Here is a 20,577-nt window from a genome sequence, read left to right on the forward strand (position 1 = left end):
GTGCATATTCCTATAATTTCTGAAATAAAGAAAAAAGAAAAGAAATGCAAATATGTGACTTGTTGCTGCTGATAGCCAGCATTGACTAAATCCTATAGCACTTTAATAAATAATAGAAAATAAGATCTGCATTCTCTCCCGATGAACAGCAATTGTTGCAGTAACAACTATTGTTATCGTCCCACACATTGAAACTCACATTAACTGTGTGTACACAGTTATACAGAGCAAGCTAGGTAGGCTAGCCAGTTAATTTAGTACCTAGCGATGCTAGTTTCTGAACATGCCAATTACTTAAGGAGTTTTGCACTGGACTTCTGCTGATAGCAATGGAAAAAAGTACAAGTGGAATGTAAAGAAAACGGAAACAACTTGTCATCACAAAAGAAAAACTCATTTTCAAAATAAAGGTCTCTGAATATGAAGATAACGACATCTGCCCCTACATTTAAAAATCAAATGTGCAATAATGGCTGGATCACGCAAGCACCATGGTCTAAATCCATAGTTATATATCCGGATGACATCGTGAGCTATTCCTGACCTTGTAGGCAAGTAGTTCTGTGTGGACTAGAGCCAGAACTACTCTAGTTCCCAAGAGTCTGGCAGTGGCACAATCTCCGCCATGCTGGGACATATCCCACTTGTGGTAGTACTGCATCTCGCCACCGCATAAGAACACTTTTCAGACCCTTTGCCTATCTTGACCAGGTAACACGTGTTGAATAGAAGGGTGGACAGAGAAGTCTAACGCTCTGCAGTGGCAAGTGTGACATCTGCGGGACCTTTTGCTTAGCTCTCCATCCGTTAGTGGTGTCTGATTGCCTGCTGTGCTCTCAAGATCCGATTATGCCTTCTTCTTAGATCTGCGTACACCCTCTCTGTACCCGGGTGTAGCAGATGCTCATCTATGCTTTTGATGAGGAGCTTTGTTGCCGGCTGCTTTGGGTACAGCAGAATGGGATGGATCTCTTCTATGATTTGGTTCTTTGTTCTTCACAACCTCTCTCCCACTCAGAGCATGTGAGTTGAAGAGGCCAGACGACTGTGGTTTCTGTGCTCCGAGGGCAGTCATTTCCTCACGTAAGCTATGGGATTGACACCTATTGACACAGTAAGAGCTCCGCTTCTCAGTGAAAATTGGGTTGGCTGCGCACCAAATATTTCAACCTACTGAATTGGGAGGCATCAAGGATGCTGATGTTGGGCTCTATCGCTGTGAAACAGCAGAAAGTGATGGTGATAAATCTACGTGTTGTCAAATATTTAAAAAAATGCTCACGGGTAGCAATATGAAAATTGTGTTCGAGAGTAGGACATCATATAGACTGAGAACAGTGGAATGGTCATGCTTTCAATAACTATTACTTTGCTAAATACAGAAAATAAAGGGTTTTTCAACTCAATGCTACAGTCTTTCAATTGTATTTGTTTCTTTTTTGCCGCACTATTTGCACCAGGCACAGATGTAGTTTTTGGACATCTCTATATCTGAAGTGTCAACGATTTGCTTTGTTAACAAAGACTTTATAGCTGCACATAGAAGGCGGAACAAAGACTCTGCAACTGTATGGCTAATGGTTATCGACTAGGTAAACAAGTAATGCATGCATTCTTCACTTGACTGAATTATTATATTATAGAATCAGCACACTATCAGGTGATTAATTCAATCTTTTGCAACAGATTTGGTAGGATTCAAGCAGGCTCAATAGCCATATGTTGCCGATTGACAAGGTGACATTTCACATACTCTGCTTCTACTAACTCAATACACACTTTTCCCGCACTAAACCTACATCCTCTCCTTTTTTCTTTCCTTGCTTTCTATTGTGTTGACATTTTCATTGGGTTCCAGTGCTTTCTCTTTACCTGAAAAAACTATTAACATCTAGCCTTGTCTCCAGTGTTGTTTTGGCATTTCAGTCATTAGCCTGACTGGCTACAGAGCTCAAGCTTAGCCGTCTCCCTGCTGTGCCATGAAGAACAAAGTGCGAAATAATTAACTTCCACATGCTACTTCACTGCTAAAGAGAGGAAAGTGGACATCAAGGTTCCAATTATACGCTCTTTGTGCTGTAAGTCAGATTCAGCTGTATGTATTACCTTTTTTTTCATACCGTGTACTTAGTTGGATTCACTATGTTGAACTTTTAATTTGTTGATTGTTTTTGGTTTGCACAGGTGGAGTTATCAAATGGCATTTTTCTTTGTAGTTTTTATTGGAATTTTAGCTGACACTATTAGCAGTGCTGCAGCAAATAAACAGTGAGGTATTTTCTTTTTATAAACTTGCAATAGAAAGCAATTTGGCGCCATGCTTCAATTCACTCTTGCTTTTTATGGAAGGATTATACCAAGAGACTCCAAATTATTGCACAAGGGTGTGCTTAAAATGCAGGTAAAGTGGCATGCAGATGAAGATTCTTAGACAGTTTTGCAACATACAGTGTGTCAGCATGTTTTATGGAGATCTGTCCTTTTGGTCCTCAGGCCTCAGCTGCTCAGTACATAACTCACCACGTCTCACCAGGAGGTTGACCATGCTTGAGTTATTCAAATTGGCTGCTGCTTCCTTTGTCCAGCTTGGATTGGTTTTTTGAATATGCATTAATATTTTTGCAGCCGGCTGTTATATTTGTGATGAGCTAGGGCAATGTAAGTATCATGTTGGCACAGGCATTTCCTTCTGTTCGCAGGGTGGGGAGAGAAGAAAAGCTGTGCTTTCCAGTCTGGTTAAATACCTAGGTCGTGAGGCTGCATTTTTCATCCACTATGAAGAAAAAGTAAGTAGTTCAGTGGCAGATGTCTACTGTAATAAACAAGAATAATTTGGTTTGAGGCATTATTTTTTAAGTGCCAAAATTCATAGTCTCATTTTATACCCTGTATCCCAGTGAGGAAAGCCATGTTATGTTGCAAAGGCTTTCATATCTGTCAGTAAAACTCAACCCAATTGTTTTTTGAAAGACTTATAGTGTAGAGTAATGTATCCTGAGAAAAACAGTAATAATTGCTAGTATGCTTTAGTTTGATAATAGTTACAGTGTAGTCCAACATTACAACACAAAACAATTTTAAAAAACGGGGCCAAGATGGGTCGAGAAAAGATCTCTGATAATTACATTTCTATTACCTTAACTGTGTATTCCAGCAATGCAGTTGTTAATCCATATTCGCGAAGCTACGGCTAACAAGCCAGTAAGAAGCTTGGCAATATGCTACTCTGCGGTGTTTGCCATCTAACGTTAAGTCTGTGGTCCAGTTGCTCCCGCTTGCTGGTTGATCCTGGTGCTAAACAAAATTTTACTAATGTTAGAATTTCACTTACCAAAAAAACTGGAGCACAGACTTATTCAATTAATCAATCAATTTATCACATTCAATCGCAAAAGTTAACGTTACAACTCCTGTAAAATACAATACTGTCAGCTTCTTCAATTTGTGCATAACAATTACATTATGTATCCATAGATCTCATTCATAACTAGCTGTAAGCCTTAATATAATTATATAATGTACAAACCATTTTTTGTACCAGGCTGTAAAGCTGTTTATTTCTGCTGTAAAGTTGGGCCTTTTAACATGGGGTTCTATGGGGATGGACTCGCTTTTGGAGCCAGCCTCAAGTGGCCATTTAATGGACTGCAGCTTTTGGCACTAAGACAGACACAGGCAGAGCAGAGAGAAATCTCGGTGAGTAGAGTAGATGTAGTAATGTTGCTCGCTCACTTTTTGGGAGCACTGGCCTGTTCCGGCAACTGGCTGGTTGTATTTACTGAACCTACATCATTTTTTACTGTAGCTGGGCCCCGGGTAATCCTTATTGTTGGACCCTGTCTAATGACGAGGCCTGTGTTTGACTGGCTAGAGAGTTAACAGAATTAAGCGTATCAGACAACATAGCACCTACAGAGAGATATTATTTAACACATTGTTACTATCTTTAAAGTGCAATATTGCAGTTAATATCACAACGTGTTGCTCACGCAAGTTGACATCGTGCGGGAGCGCTACTACTACTACTGGAATCAAACATATTACATGCAGAGGAGATATTTCACATTCCTAATGTTGTACAGAATAGCTACGTAGCTCCATTAAATGAAGCACACCATACCTAGGCTGACTGTGAAATGGCATATTAATCATGTAGACATATGGTTTTAGTCCCCAGACAACTCACTTCACTGTTGAAAGGCAAGACTATAAAGGACAATTGCCCTGAGGAAACTCAAGGCAGTGTTGTTGCGGGAGACATCACGATTTCACTTTGTAAGGACTCAATGGGAACAAACTTTTATAGAACAATAACTAGCCCTTTTATGGTAGCCAAATGGGTATCAAAGTTTTTCATTCCACTCATCTGAAACAGTCATCTAGTTTATGTTGACGAGCCAACAGTTACTTATTTAATATTTGTATTACATGTTTTTAATCAAGTCATGTGATACAAACTTACGACAACAATTTCTATGATGTCATAATATGAGATTTCTTTACTCAAAATAGCCATCTTAAATAACAATGGCCAATGGGGGCGCACAGTTTTCAGTATTGTCTGGGGCGGGGGGGGCTGTGCAATGTGCTCATATTAAATTAGACTAGGGAATAGTCGATTGTTGATTGCAATGCTTTTGTACTGTGCCATTAAATACAAGTAAATGTCACTTTTCTGCTGCTTTACAGGACTGGGCTAAGGAGGACTACAGCGGGGGCTGCCCTGTTAATGTCATGGCACCAGGTCTGCTAACTTATTACCACCCTAGCCTGAGGAAGCCTTGTGGCAGGTAATCACCCCACTGATGACAAACACAACACAGCGTCACACCTTTCCATCTCCCTAGACCCAAAAGAGTCACCTTTCTTCCAGGCTCCCACCACAACTAATGTAGGATGTGGTTGAGTAAACCGGTGTGAGTCTCTAAACATTTTAACTCTTTTCAAGAGCTAAACTCGGAGTTCATAGTTCGGTGCATTGCATCATTACACCAGATGACAGTATGAGAGATAGTGACTGCGGATGCTGGATGATCATGCTATATTTATACCACAGAAATAATGACTGTACCCTGCCGACCTGGTATTACTCACAAGCACACAATTCCTACAAATCATTGACACGAGTCGTGGGAGTTATTATGCCTTTCGCTGATTGATAGACATTAGTCCAATTTCGAAAGAAATGGCAGGAGGTCGTCAGCAATGGTGTTGTCATAGGAAATCTTCCTGTAATCCATTTCTCATGGCCTGTTCAGAGATGCACACAGCGGAACGAGTGAGAGCCGAGAGGTAGGGAGGAGGATGCAGGTAATGTATTTCCATAATGACATTAAGTCTGTGGGGAGCAGAGGAAGCTCATTACATAACGTGACTCAATCAGCAGCATGGGGCAGTAGCCCTTATCCACATTCCTATATAGAAAATGGATCCTCAAGGACATGTTGTGACTTTGACTCAAACGCAGCACGTGTAATGACGACAAGCCCATGCTTGGTTGACAAAATTGCTGCCGGTGCTTCAAACATAATGTACATAATAGCACGTCGGATTCCAATAGAGTCTGGTAGATTATTAATTTTGTTTGGGAAAGTATGAATCTCAATACAGTGTTGTTTTATTTAAAAACAAAAACAAAAATCATAATCCTCAGTGGGTACTATGCCTGAGTGCTCAGTATGACATATTTTCTTTCCTTCCTACTCAATATTCGGTGGGGTTAGAGAGTAGAGACAAGAATGAGTGAGAAGAAAAAAAACAAGAACATATTGAATATATTGACCCCAGTGGGTTCATGCTTTACTGAGTTAACAACTACAGCATGCATGCAGAATAATCTCGGTGCTAACTGGAGCTGCTTTGTAGGATGCTGAAATGTTTCAAAACAAAAACATGGCTGTTTGTGGTGCTCCTGATATTTAGTATTACTACCAACAGAGAAGGATTAGTTCAGTCACCCTATGATACAAAGAGTCTAACGGAATCAATTTAAAATGTATAAAACTGTTGTTTTTTTTGTTACATCACGTTTTTATATTTTGCTATTTCAGAAATTGGTGCACAGAATAACAATGATTTGCCACAAGTCTAGTTATGGCACCTAACTGATAACTATAAGTGGAGCTCTCCATCAGAGGTCTACAGGCTTAGCACTTCATCGCTGTGTGACCACACAGCGAAGTCTGGATCCATTCAGCTATTTCAGGATTAGTCCTTCTCCGTTCTGGCTTTTAAAGGGCAGCAGCAACTCTTCTCCTCATCCTGAAACACTAGAATGATTCTTCAGGGAGCCCCAAAGAAGTAGTGTTACAATATGTTGATATCATTTTTTTTTACAGACATCTGCTTCTTAAAAAGGGCAATGCCTGATCTTTACATCCCAATGTGTACATCAAAAGCCTGCCTGCACACCAACATACAAAATCTCAGCAAGAAATTGTCATTACAAACACCTATTCTTAGCACAACGTCACATGACGTTGCATAACGTCTTGTATTAAGTACATGTACTCCACTGGGCCATTTTTGTGCAGATCTTTGCAGTGAATCAACAATTTAAAGGTGTGATTAGGCTTTGCCTCTGTGTTCTGTGTGTCTTTGTGTTACTCCACTCTACCTGTCAGTCGCTCCCTCAGCCTAATTCCCTTCACCTGCCTCTGATCATTAATCAAGCACTTCCCCCTCATCAGTACAACTCTTCTCACCTGTTCTTCCCTCTACTTAAACTCCTGCCCCTCAGTCACTCCTTGCCAGATCCTTGTAATGTCTACCTCCCCCGTTCGGCTTGTCCTGTTCCCGGGTTTCCAGTCTGCCTTCCCTGTCTCATTCCTGCTGGATTTTACCCCCTCGCCTCTTGTCTGTTCTGTGGATCCCCTGCCGATTCCTGTAAGGTCTGCTAGTGGATTATTGGTCATTAAATTACCTTCTTCACGCTACTCTGCCTGGTCTGCGTTTGAGTCCTCCATCATGCCCCGTGACAAAAGGCTTGTTCAAAGTGGCTCACATGGTTAGGGATCTGAGCTGCACTCAGCTAAGCTCAATGCTGATATGGCCATACAATCTTTGATTTATAAGAAATACTAATAATACCAAACATATACTGCCAATAATCAACACTAACTTGTTTAGATTAGATCATAATTAAGAGTATGGTTATCTTTATAAATACAATTGATCAAAAGACAAGAATTGTCACCCTGATCTGTGGATCCCCTTGGCTTTATTGACTTTTAGAGTGAGTTTCAACCCACTTATTTACTGTTTTCACTCCCACTGTACACTACACCTGCTCAGCACCAAACAGCAGACAGACACAGTGAGAGACTCCTGTAGCTGGTGAACTTAGTGGCGCGTTTAGCAGCTACTGTGCCCGATATTTGCTGTTGGTAAAAGCCAGAAACATAGATACAGTGATAGAACGTTTGACAAGTTGTCCATATAACTTCATGAGGGGATGATATGTCAATGTGGATTGAAGTTCTATAGGTTTAATCGCAGCACTGATCTGAAGATCTGTTGGCAACTACGTCTAGAAGCCTAATCCCTACAGAGCATTTGCACCACAGTATGGTCTTAAAGAAACACTATTCAAGAGGTAAAACGTGATGAACACTTGCCACAGACCTGCTGCACAAATCTCCTCCACATATTGTCCTCTGAAACAGACGCATTGCAGTCACACTGCTTCTAGAATTTGCATGAAACAGCCTGGAGAGGATCCCATCCTGCCAACATTGTGATTGTGGTATGCCAATACACAGGCCCAAAGTATAAAATCATGAATTGCATGAATTTAATCTGTGCCACCACTCATACAACAGGCAATTATATATCAGTACAGAATACAGAACGCAACCATTAAGCATCAGGCCTACGTGAGGCTGTGACTTAATGTGAATCACATGAACATATCGATTCACGATCCTGACACTAAAGGTTTGCAATATTATCCGCCACACAGAAATTGAGTGGCACTTTGTCGATCTAACTTTTAGGGAAATATATTTAAAAGAGATGAGATGATTGTGTCATCTGTCTCTCTGGGAATGCTACTGACAAGACTGTACAGTCAGAGCAGTGAGGAACACTGGATCTTTACAACAGATCTCAATTCACAACATCTGTTGAACCTCCATATAATCAAACAGTGCTGCATTATGTTGGCAAAAAAAGGCTGCGCCACAAGTTAATTAGTGTCCACCATTGTACTCGATTAGGTCATCATGAGGACATATACTGTACACAGCTTTAGTGTTTTGGTCATGGATTACAGATACTTCATTACAGAATGTAAAACTAGTCGGGAAAAGGACAAAATGAAGCCTTCTGTCTCAAGTATTAACTACAATTCAATCTGTCAGACACTTCATATTTCCATATACAGTACAGACATTATATTTTAGAACAAGTAACACCAGTTTATTCTACAGAATGCTTGGATCACTGTGATAAAATGCTTGAGAAAAGGTTGATGATCTTCCTAGAGTCTGTATTTGTGTTTAAAGTGACAACAATGCGGACCGGTTTCTTTCTAAATCCATTTTCTTCATTTGCTGTTACAGTGTCTGACTCAGCCCACTGGGAAATGTGATTAAATTGAACACGGTTTGTATACAGCGGAGGTCAAAATGATATCCCACTAGCTCAGAGGGATTCTTTTATCTTTAGTCCTGGTTTTCCAGATTAGATTAATCCGGTGCGCATTTCAGGAAATCCTCCACGTTGGAGACTTGAAATGGTAGACCAACATAATCACATACTTTACCTTTCTCCACTTACACAAACAAAGCATTGCATTCATTTTCACAGAGCACCAAAGTCAGCTTCACTTAGCCCAAGTCATTGTATAATCACCTATTTAAACAAGGCACTAATCAAGTCCAATCAGGAACACAAAGCGGTCATTTTGAATTTGACAAGCTCTCACTCTTCTCTTGATTGATTTCTTCCTACACCACTCTTGCCTTTTTCATGTTTTATTACCATACTTGGTGAAAACATTGCTTTCCTTATTCGTTATCATTAGGTTGGTCTCACTCCTAGCCGAGTCACTGCTGTATAAATCCGTCACAGAGCACTCTGAAACAAAAGTTTACAATCCTGTGTTACCGTGAAAGGTCCTATACTTGGGGTGACGTCAGGCATCTTCACCAAACTCATTTTTTAGGATCAGTTTGAGGAGACCAATCAGGCTACTAAAGCTCTCAGTGGCTAGACAGGTGGTGTGCATTACAAACTCCAAGCTTGTTGACATGTTGCCAAAAGGCCTTTCAGTCTGAGGTCGAAATCTTCTTGGATATTCTGCTGATGAAGTCTCAAGTGGCATCTTTCAGTAGGCTGGACTGAATACTCAAACTGCTCCTGAACATTTCCCATTGCAGCTTTGGCACACACTGAACCTTTGTTCACTCCTGACTACTCATCCAATTTCTTGTTTGCACCCTTCAAGAAACGTGTTGGGTAAATCCATGGTTTTGCTATAGAACCATGCAAGCTTAAACTGGTTTGATTTTATGTGAACCAGCTGAACCGACATTTGTCATTATGACACGTTCTGGCAATTTAAAAAGGGGCCTTCATCAGCACCCTGCCAACGGTGTCATGGAGCCAAATCCAACTTGCATTGCATAAGTGATAAGCAATATGACAACATGATGTCGCTGCTGAGTCAAGTGGTAAAATTCAGTATACCTATACGGTCTGGTGTTTGGCTTAACATGAACTTTTACACCAGCCTAACCCTACTGAGTAGTAACGTCCCTTTGTGAATTTCATATTCTGCTTTAAACCATCAGAGACCATAGGGTACTATGAATTTTTGTAACTTCACAGGCATTGACCCCAACCTCCTAGATTGAGGAGCTCTTCAATGTCCTGTCTCCACCACAGAGGACCTGTTGTTTGGGTTCAGGAGCTCCTTTTAAAGTGCTTGACAATATCACTAGAACACAGCCTGACCCATGCCCTGCTGTTCCTTTGAGTTATCGAACAGTTTGAAAGTACTTCCTGGAGGGCAACCAAAAGTCCTTCTCCATAGCCTTCCTGGACTATTCCCACACCCGGGGTTTGACTTTGGCAAACCCGGCCACTCGGATTCCATGTCCCCAGCCTCCCCCGGGATGCACAACATTCTTCCGGAGGCCTCAGCTAGACCCACACTAAACGTTTGGGTTTACCAGAAGTCTTCCCCAACCATCTGATCCAACTCGCCACCAGATGGCTCTGCTCCTCTCTTCACTACAGTGTCCGAGACATACGACATATATCAAGGTGTAGAAAATGTATTTTAATGGATAGTTAAATCAAACAGGAAACTTACAGAACAGGGAATCCACAGACAAGACAAGAGACGGGGGGAAAAGTCCAGCACAAACGAGACAGGGTAGCTAGCCAGCCAGCCAGCCAGCCAGCCAGCCAGCCAGCCAGCCAGCCAGCCAGCCAGCCAGCCAGCCAGCCAGCCAGCCAGCCAGCCAGCCAGCCAGCCAGCCAGCCGGCCGGCCGGAACAAGCCAAACGGGCAGGTAGGCATGAAAGTGATCTGGCAGTGAGTGACTGAGAGGCAGGGGTTTATAAAGTGGCTAGTACAGGTGAGGGGAGTTGTGCTGATGAGGGGGGAATGCTTGATTAGTGATCAGAGGCAGGTGAAGGGAGTTAGGCTGATGCTGAGGGAGTGACTGACAGGTCGAGTGAGGAGGGTGTGGAGCTACACAAAGACACACACACAGAACACAGAAGGCAAAGCCTAATTGTGACAGATATAGGGCAACATTTTTAACAATATTACAATATATAAATAAGGCCATTTTTTAAATCCCTATAGAAAACGAAAATTGTATGTGACCTGAAGTTATGATGGAATGTAGGCATTAATGGCAAGCAAAACATGTGTGACCCTGTCCGTGTTTTCCACATTATGGAAAACATAGGGCCCTAGAGAAGTGTGTACATTGAGTCCACGTGAAGCTTGTTGGCTGCTGAGGCCTCTAACACTGCTGCTTGGAACATAAATTAATCATCAAGGATTCTGGCCAGATTAAAAATGCTAGGGGGAAGTGTGATTCTTCATTCCTCTGATTGATGTGAATTCACAGTGGTGGGAGCTGCTAGTGATGGGCTAGTGACTACATGATCAGTAATCGACTATACGTGTATACTACACACTCCAGCTCTGCTTTGACAGCGGTATGTTCAACTCGAAGGCTGTGGACTGATGTTGAAAACAACCTTGGGCACCATTGACCGAAATTCAAGGAGCAGCAGCATTTTCAGGAATGGTTTTGTAAACAAAGATACGTTATAAAAGTAGCAGACTGCTTTGAGGAACAATTAGTGCATCGGCTGTGTGCTTCACATTAGCGTGCATTACCTCTCTTGAGGGAGAGAGAGAGAGAGGGCGAGTGAGTGTGTAACTGAAAGTGAGCGTGACGTCAGCAGGAACGTGAAAGCTGTGAATGTAGAGATGTAATAGTTCAGGCTGTCGGTGAACAAATCCTCAAGACCTAAAGGTAGCGACAGCAACCTACCAGGTTTACTTAAGGTGGGCTGACCTTTAAGGACCAGCGCTATTCTTATTTTAGTGACACAGAAACACACACACACGACCGCTGGGTCTAACAACTTTTCTGGTGGAAACCTGTATTTGCAAATGTCAGTGAACAGGGACATGACGTCAACAGATTTACATGTAATAATTCAACTGATTGTTAATAGCTTAAGATAGTATATACATGTGCTTAAAGGGGTGCAATTAATCCAATAGGAAGATAAAATGAACGTGTTTTTTTTTCAAACAACAACATAAGGCTTTGTGTTCAATATTTGGCTCACTGATTTTCTTGATTCACAGGATCCATTGGGCAGGCACAGAGACAGCCACCCTGTGGTGTGGGTATATGAGTGGTGCAGTACAAGCTGGTCAGCGAGCAGCTGTGGAAGTACTGGCTGAACTCTGCCCCATGACCCTGACCCAGGAGGAGCAGCAAGCGGTTCAGCACAGTCTCACTGTCAAGGATGCTGTCAAGCAAACACCATCGTCTAAACACACGTACCCGTCCACAACCAAAGCTGTGGTCGTAGCAACACTGGCAATAGGTGCGGTCCTCTTGCTGGCTCAGAATCAAATTGCATTGCTAAAGGTCAAAACTTACTTGACGAATGTATTTTCAACAACCACGCAGAATATATTCCTATTGTAAGAAAAACCTATAAAACAAGTGTTTGGTTTTGATTAATGAACAGGTTAGTTTAGCTGGGGCTCCCACACAACGTTGATCTCCATACAGCTGACGTTTCCCTTTTTTTAGCTTGGGCTGGAAAGAAAAGGTGATAATTAATTAATATCTGATTTTTTTTTTTCCTTTTCTGTCCTGTTTTTCATACACTGTCTCAAAGAAAGTTCAACTCAATGATATCTTATAATATTAATACATGTTATAACATTTGTAAATTGTGGCATTGTTTAATATGGTACAAAATATTGACTTAGAGTGTGCAGAAAAAATACAAAGTGCTCTTAAAACAGTTGAGTTATGTGTCATTGTGTTTCTTTAAAGATTATAGTAAAATGATCAGTCTAATACCGATAATATCATTTCTTTAATTTTCGAGTGAATACATTATATTATTCTATATTTTTTCTTTTAAAGAAGGCTTTTAAGTCTTTTCACATTCTTATTTGCCAAATTAGAATAAAACCTCTGAAGGAAAATAACTGAATGACTCCTGAAACCTCACACATTTTTTCTTGGCACCTTTGATGATTTGGTCATGATGAATACGATTTCTTTTTCCTACAGAAAGCAACTTGAGATATTCACATCCTATCTTATTTGCTTTTTTAACATTGAAAATTGCGACCAGAACATTTAGGTTGTGCTTGTAAGCTTAGGGCTTCAGAGGGATTATGTTGTGTTTAAACCACTTTGCGGTGGGAAAATGCAGCTTTCGTACGGCATGCCTCGCATTGTTTCCCAGCGATCCATTAAACCTGCTTGAGGGGCTTGGAGCAGAGCCACACAAAACCACCAACAGACATTCGAACGGGCGAAAGATGGACGAACAAGTCAAACGATGATAACGTCCCAGAGAAAGTGATTTAATCGCTATCACTTGATTGCACAATTGATTGAAAGGATTTTGTCAGTCCTCAAACGCCCACTGATCATAGGACGGTAGTCTGTGACTCCTTTGGCGCCATTGCTGGCTATTTGTCTTTGTTATTACTGGCTGGCACTGGATCAACTGCCTGTTGTCCCTGGTTTAGTCCAGTCTGAATCAAGACCAAAAGCTCGACAGCACCAACATGTGTACGTTTTTTGCACCATTTGGTCTCTGATTTGGTCCATTTTTGATTGACAGTCGCAAGAGTATTGGCTGTCAGGTGGATTTGAGTTTCTGAACAGATTTCATGCAACAACTTTATTTTTTCTGACCTTACACTCTGAGACGAAGGGTAAAGCAGATTGCTCTGCTATTTCAGAGACTCTGGTTCCATCAAATGGTATATGTTATTGCCATCTTAAGGCATGCATGCCATAATCTTACCATCTGGGGGAATGGCAGATTGCCTTATCAGTCCCTGTTTAGTTGTTGTTGTTGTGTGTATGTGTGTGTGCATGTGGCACACTGCACTGTACATTTAATGTGTGCATCCACCGTCACTTTCGCTTTGTCGCTCAACAACCGAATCGCTATGCACATTGAGCTACTCTTATACCAACGGGATATGTAAACATGGGGATTACACCTAAACCTGGCCTTGGCCATTTTCACATGGTCGCACTGAGAGCATCAAACCTTGTTTGTGAAATTTGTAAACATCATTTTCTTCATTTACACAATGCAGGACTCTGTATGAGGGCTGTGCAGTGCAATTAGCTAGCCAGTATACAGACAGAGATGCCATTTACATGATAGGTATCGATAGAAGTACTGCATTGATATTGGCATCACTTTAAAGATATTGGTATAGGTGCACATTTAAACGATACTCAGCCTTAACGCGCCCTAGCAATATGGCTTATGAATAATGTCTTGATGGGTTTAATCTTGGCAGCAATATACAACATCTATCTCAATATGTTCATATCGTTTCGAAAATAACTGTTTGATTTAACCCTTTGCTGCTTTCCAGCATGATCACTGATCTAAACACAGTGGTGTTCTGACGTGGTGTATTGTAATCTGATACTACTCAAACAATTCAAATAAAAATGTTCTATGAAATTCAGTTTACAGGCGGTATTTAAAAAAAAAAAGTCATCATTCATTTAATTCATTTTTTAATATATATATGCATTTTGTCATTTACTTTTTTTAATGTATTTATTATCGACGGAATGACTGATTGACTGAATGTGAACATTCACAGAACATTTGGTGCTTCGACTCTACAGGGAGATTTGTAATAGAGGGGCGTCTGCCCTGAGCTGCAGCAAGATCAATCCCCCTGTGAGGGAAATGATGAGTCTGTGAAGACTGGGCGGTGATTAGGAGGTGGAGGCGCGTGTGTAACAGCAACGTGAACGTACTACAGACAGAGAGACTACCCTACTTAAAAAGAGACAGCAGCCAGATGATAGACTAACGATGTGAAGTGTGTCGTTGCGCTATTGGATAGAAGAGACCAGCTGTTCAGACCAGCTGATATCATGATTGAAAGCACCAAACAGGCATGAGAGGAGTTAATGGCAGATGTATGAAAAATAAGCTACAGGCCTAAGAATACAAAAGTATATTCCTGAGTGAACTGACTCTAAAGTTTCATTTCATGGTCACTTTTATTTTGAAGTCTGTTCTTTTGTAATGCCTAATACATACATGTACCGAAAAAACCAACGTGGGGGCTAGTTTCACAAGTTCTTCTGTGAAAAGCTTCACGAGGCACATCGATGGAGAGCACGCAGACGCTTTTCATGGAATAGAGTCATATCATGCAGAGGGAATATTGTTTTTCAAAATTAATCTGGAAGGAAGCCAGTTTGCTCAATATTTCTGATGATCCCAAGATAAGGGTGACATGCAATAATGAATTTCTCAGCCCCTGAAAGCCTGAAATGTCGTACATAAATTTAAAACATAGAATACAGATCAGCATCTTTCATAAGCACCCTCTACTCTGCACGGTGGACTGTGTGTTGTACCCATTTGTCAGGGTTGTTGTAATTACTGTAGCCTCTGTAAACACCTGTCGTAGTACTTGCCTTAGTGTTTGCCTTCAGGCAATAGCACCGACTTTACAAATGCATACACTGCAGTGCAGTCTTATCAATCTTTGTCACCATAAACAACTCTTTGCATTTCTTTTAAGACGATGTGGCTAGGATACTACAGCATGTTATTCTGACTTAAATTCAGTGATTCTGGCGATAGGCATAACAAGAGCACCATAATGCAACTCAGCAACCCTGGAATAAATACTGCCTTCATGAAGTTTATAATGTTCTTTCATTTGGAATTACATCAGCAAGTGGTTGATTCAACTCCGGCAATTGTGTTCAGATTGCATGTTCTAACCTATCATTTGCCTTTATGTTAATGTTTGAAAGGATTTACCTATTGCCTCTGCTCCTCATGCCAAAGCAACTTTCCTGTGTTTAACATGCATCATGACGTCAAGTTATTTGCGCAGCTTTTCTTGCTTTAGATTTAGTTACTTCAAAGTTAAAGAAGAGTTTTTTTTGGAATTATGTCCAAACTGCATGATTCTGCAGCACCAATTTGCTTCCTGTGCCACCGAGTGTTCATTATCTGATGACGTAGTAAGTAAAGGTGTGATTTAGCATAGTGCTCTTATAACATTGTTGGACTTATTTTATGTAATCTGTTTTTTTTTTATATAATATCCATTATGATAATTATCCATTATCAACATACTGTCTGGAAAATACAATAGTCATCTGCACAGTTAATTTTCTTAAATCATTGTTGTTTTAAAAGTAAATATTAGGCAACACACAGGGGAACAACAAGATCAGGTAGTCCGAATGAACTGCACGAACCAATCATGCAATGAAAACATCTCAGACAAAGTGATTTAATCGTTATCTCTTGATTGCACGGTTGATTGAGAGGCTTTTTGTTAGTCCCAATTTCTCTCCTGGAGAGTATCACCAACACCCACTGATCGTTGAACAGTAGTCTGGCAACACGGCTATTTGTCTTTGTTATCGCCAGCTTGCACTGGATCAACTGCCTGTTCTCCCTGGTTTCATTTAAGCCAGCCCGCGCTGAATCAAGGCCAACAACCCAACATCTCCACATACGGTACAGTGTCCAACCCAGAAAAAAATAAAACAACCTGATATCCACTCAGATTTCTACATGGGGGACACACATAAAGCCACTGCATGTGAGCAACAATGTGTATAGATAGGCAGCCTATAGGATGCTGCTGAACAAGAATAAATGGCCAAGCCACCAGGCGTTCAAAGGCATTCGGAACCAAACCGGAACTAACAGGCACTGATATACAACGCCAACACACCACAGAAAAAAAAAAAGACAGAAACAAGACACATGCCTGTGCATTGCCCACACATCACTATACATCCACGATTCAGCACCAAGAACAGCGACAACGTTGGCCACACACAGGAAAGCAGGCAGTCGCGGACGTGAGTGACATACAAATGAACAAACAGCCCAACAGCAGCACAGTGGAGCCAAGGGGTTAAACATAAGCTTCACTCACCATTAGAATAGCTGAAGGCGGCGAGTGTCTGCGCCGGGCTGTGTGACGATATCTTTTCCGGTCATTACCGGTATTGCTCTTCAAGTTCTCTCTCTCTCACTTGACAGCCAGCTGCAATAACTGGGCCTTCCTGTGAGTTAAACGTGGCTCCGTGGTGTTTGGCAAGAATAGGGTAGCCCGGGTCCCAACTCTTCCGTCACATGCTGCAACGTCTGACCTTATAGCTGCTTGTGTACTTTGGGGAGAAAGCCGTTTTGCAAAGTCCTTTTTTGGGGTTTTTTTTTAGCCCTACCCTGCTACGGACCGAGGTGCAGAGGATCACCTGCAATCGGACGTTACGCTCTGGAGTTCCGCCACCTGCTTCTATAGGAGATTTCAGCGTATACGCATTGATTATTTATGCATCTAAAATGTGTTTAAAATGGTTTTAATGTTTTTAAAGTGTCTTTGAGAATTTTGAAAATGATTTCAGGAGGGCACATAAATACTGTTCACTGAGGATATCAAGTCATAAAAATAATAATTATTTGTTTAATGGATCCGGTGGACCCATTGCACTTCATTTGAGCTCAAATCCTTTTTTTGTCTGCCACTTTTAAATACTGGAAAATTCAAAGGAAGCTAATCAAGTGAGTTTTCAGTCTTTAGGTCAATGCCAAACAGAGGCCTGGCAATCTTTTTCATCAGAAACATTTCCAGGCAACTTAACACAAGGTACAAGGTTTCAACAAGAGCTGGTTCTTGCTGTTTAAATGTCTTGTGCTTCATTCACAGATCATAAATTAGTTATTTGAAGTGTGGCAGGATGTACACCAAACACCCAGACACACTTCAATCACAAACAAACTGAATTGTCAAAGAGGAGCAGTGATCTCAGGTGGAACCTCATGAAATCACCTGAAGGACACGAAAGAGGATTGTTATCGTATGGGTTTCACTCTTGACCCTTTCTGGTTTGACTGTTTACTCAGCATAAAGTATGAATAATCATCCAATTCTGTACACCTTTTTATCCAAATTCACTTCAACTCATTACCACAAGTTGTATTGTCTTTGGAACCACCAGACCTCCTATTAAATGCTCAAGAGAGGAGAACATTTTAGACCACTGTCACACCACAATCAGCGGGGCCTATCACGGCGTCCCTCGTGCTGCACTGGGACTCTCTGACCACGTCATGGTCCATCTGATTCCTGCATACAGGCAGAAATTAGCTTCTGTGAGGACAGCTGTGTTCCAACAAGCACCAGGGTGAGTTACGAGTAACGACAAACCCTGGTTTACAGCAGAACTCAGACAGCTAAGGCTGCACAAGGATCAGGCATTTAGGAGTGGGGACAAGGACTTGCATAAAGAGTCAAAATACAGGTTTAGCAAGGCGGTGAGAGACGCTTAACGACTTTACTCTGAGAAACTGCCACACCAGCTCTCAGCAAGTGACTCTGCTGCTGTCTGGAGAGGTCTCAGACAGATCCTCAACTACAAGCCAAAAGCCCCCCACTCCATGAATGGAGTTACAGTCAGGGCCATAAGTATTTGGACTGTGACACAATGTTTTGCCTCTTTGCACAACTCCAATGGATTTGAAACTAATCAGTCAATATGTGGTTGAAGTGTAGACTTTCAGCTTTAATTCAATGGATAAAACAAAAATATCTTACTTTTACTTAACCCAAAATATGATCTTTTCCAGAACCTTACCAAGTAGGTTTGTTGCCTAAACCTAAGAATTTCTGGCAGACAGATCTTTCAGGCAGAAAACCCTGATGGCAAACTTCTCCCATCTACTTAGGCACAAAGACAATTGAAATTGCCAGCGGACAGTTTATTTCGGCATCTGTCCACGGACTGTTGTTCTTCTCCACGTTGTACTCTGTAGCGCTCTGCTAGTAGATGCATGGATTCTGCTTAGCACTTTCCCACTTTGAAATTCGAATTGAGCAGCCAAAGCGTTTGTAGAAATTCGATTGGAGTTATATTTCAAACCACCTATAAGTGAGGTTTCAATGCAAGTAGAACGTTTTTTTTGCTATCCAGATATGCCAAACAGCACATTTGCAGTCTGAACAAGGCAATAGGGAAAGGCATGTCACAGGTGCAATAAGAACAGGTTTAAAAAGCTTTAAAGAGAGACTGTATCAACCTTTTTATGATAAAAAAAAATTATGGATTTTGGATTTGTATATTTATTTTCAGTTTAACTTGTTTAACCTACTATGGATGTGGTTGCTTTGAATAACCAATTATTGAAGAGTGAGTGACAGTTATTTGGTTCAATAACTTCTAAGGTCATTTGGATTGAGGCTGGATTTTTGTAGCAGAATTGCAAAGAATATGAGCACGAGAGAGACAACGAGAGAGCGGCGCATTTATTTATTTTCAGGAAAGGTTTCCTAAAATGCCCAACCTGCCCTGGAGATGACAATAATGAATGAAGTTCAATACATACATTACATACATTTTGTGTATTTACTGTTTGTTTTTTATTTTTTGTAATTTTGCCAATTTTCAATGTTCAAAACACATTTAATTCCCACAAAAAAGCCATATCAGAGTCTATACTGGAGGTAATTCCACACACCCCTTTGTAGTTTTGACTTTTGAAGTTTATTCTTGACCTTGGGAAGAGTATGAGTGACAACATAATCTCAACTTTAAGGTCTACATAGATTTGTCAGAGCTTTCAACCACATCACACAGTCTTCATCAGACAAATGGAGTTGGTTCATCTCGTGACCTCCAGTCACAGGATAAGTGTTCATATATGGGGACGAGATGGAGATCAGTGATGTGTTTTGGTCTTGGATGTGGATGGAGTCCGTGATCTTTCTCCGGCCATCTGCTGACTCTTGGTTGATAACTTTGACCCCTCCCAGGTCGATGCTGTGACCTGTTTTTGGTCTGGTAGTCACAGAAGGCTGAGTGTGCCAGCTTGCATTATTCATTCAGTCTTTTGCCTATCGGCCCTGAACAGCTGAATACAACTATATGTATACTGTCATAACATTTGTGTCCCAATCCGCAAGTAACTCCCCTTTTGAACAGCATTGGTTTCCTGTCCGTGTCTACAGCTGCTGTAGAACACTTTGCTTCTCAGCTCTTGCTGCTCAGGGAGATAACGTGACCTCATCCTGGTACTTCATTCCCCCCACTGTCTCTCAGTTCGACCCTGTGTTGACTTAAGGGCTGCTGCTGATTGTTTTGAAAGCTTAAAATGGGCCGGATGGTCTGGACCTTTTGGGTTAGCTCATAGAAAGCTCAAAGCGATTCCACAGAGGGCTCGGCCTTTTGAGGTTTTCAGGCTCTAGTCTGCGGAAGAAGCCTTTTTAAATCAAAATCTGCAAAACTTATTTTATTCTTAAGTGTTTCAATGGAAGTCGGCATGGCTGTGAATGTATTAACGTTTGTGTCGCGCATGTGTGAGCACATATATTGAGTTTATTATTTTACCATTTACCATTGCCATTATTGTTTTCGATGCATATTTTAATAATTCTAGTCTCATTTCAAACATCCAAGCCTCCCTAATGACTCAGTCCTGAGGTTCATTGAGTGAACATTTAAATCACTTTGCTATGGCGAAATCCTCAAGACAGTTATTACTCTGGAGAGAAGAATGTCACAGGACACATGCAGCGCTCACACGCACACACTGCCCCACTAGAGTCTCCAGAGGCACAATATTAATATATAATATTAACAATATTGCAATTGTGCATTCTAATCTGAAGCCCAGATGTCCAAGGTAACAACAACAACAACAAACATTCCAGGCATCCTGCTTAATGAAAGGTCAATTTGGCAGTAATGAGTATACATACATATATACAAATTACATAAACAAACACACAAATCCGTAACCTGAGACCAGATTATAAGGGAATTCA

General features: G+C 41.1%; 1 protein-coding gene across 1 annotated transcript in view; it reads left to right on the forward strand.

The window, feature by feature from the left end:
• The window catches only part of LOC306710290 (putative flavin-containing monoamine oxidase A), a 39,261-nt gene extending 26,757 nt beyond the window's left edge, over positions 1 to 12,504 (forward strand). Inside the window, exons 10-12 of the mRNA XM_079178729.1 lie at positions 2,700 to 2,786; positions 4,690 to 4,790; positions 11,845 to 12,504. Coding sequence (XP_079034855.1) covers positions 2,700 to 2,786; positions 4,690 to 4,790; positions 11,845 to 12,193 — 537 coding nt within the window. The 3' untranslated portion in view covers positions 12,194 to 12,504. The remainder of the gene's footprint in view (positions 1 to 2,699; positions 2,787 to 4,689; positions 4,791 to 11,844) is intronic.
• The last annotated feature ends 8,073 nt before the right edge of the window (positions 12,505 to 20,577 follow it).

This window comes from Pholis gunnellus, assembly GCF_910591455.1.
Source record: "Pholis gunnellus genome assembly, chromosome: 18".
Lineage (NCBI taxonomy): Eukaryota > Metazoa > Chordata > Actinopteri > Perciformes > Pholidae > Pholis > Pholis gunnellus.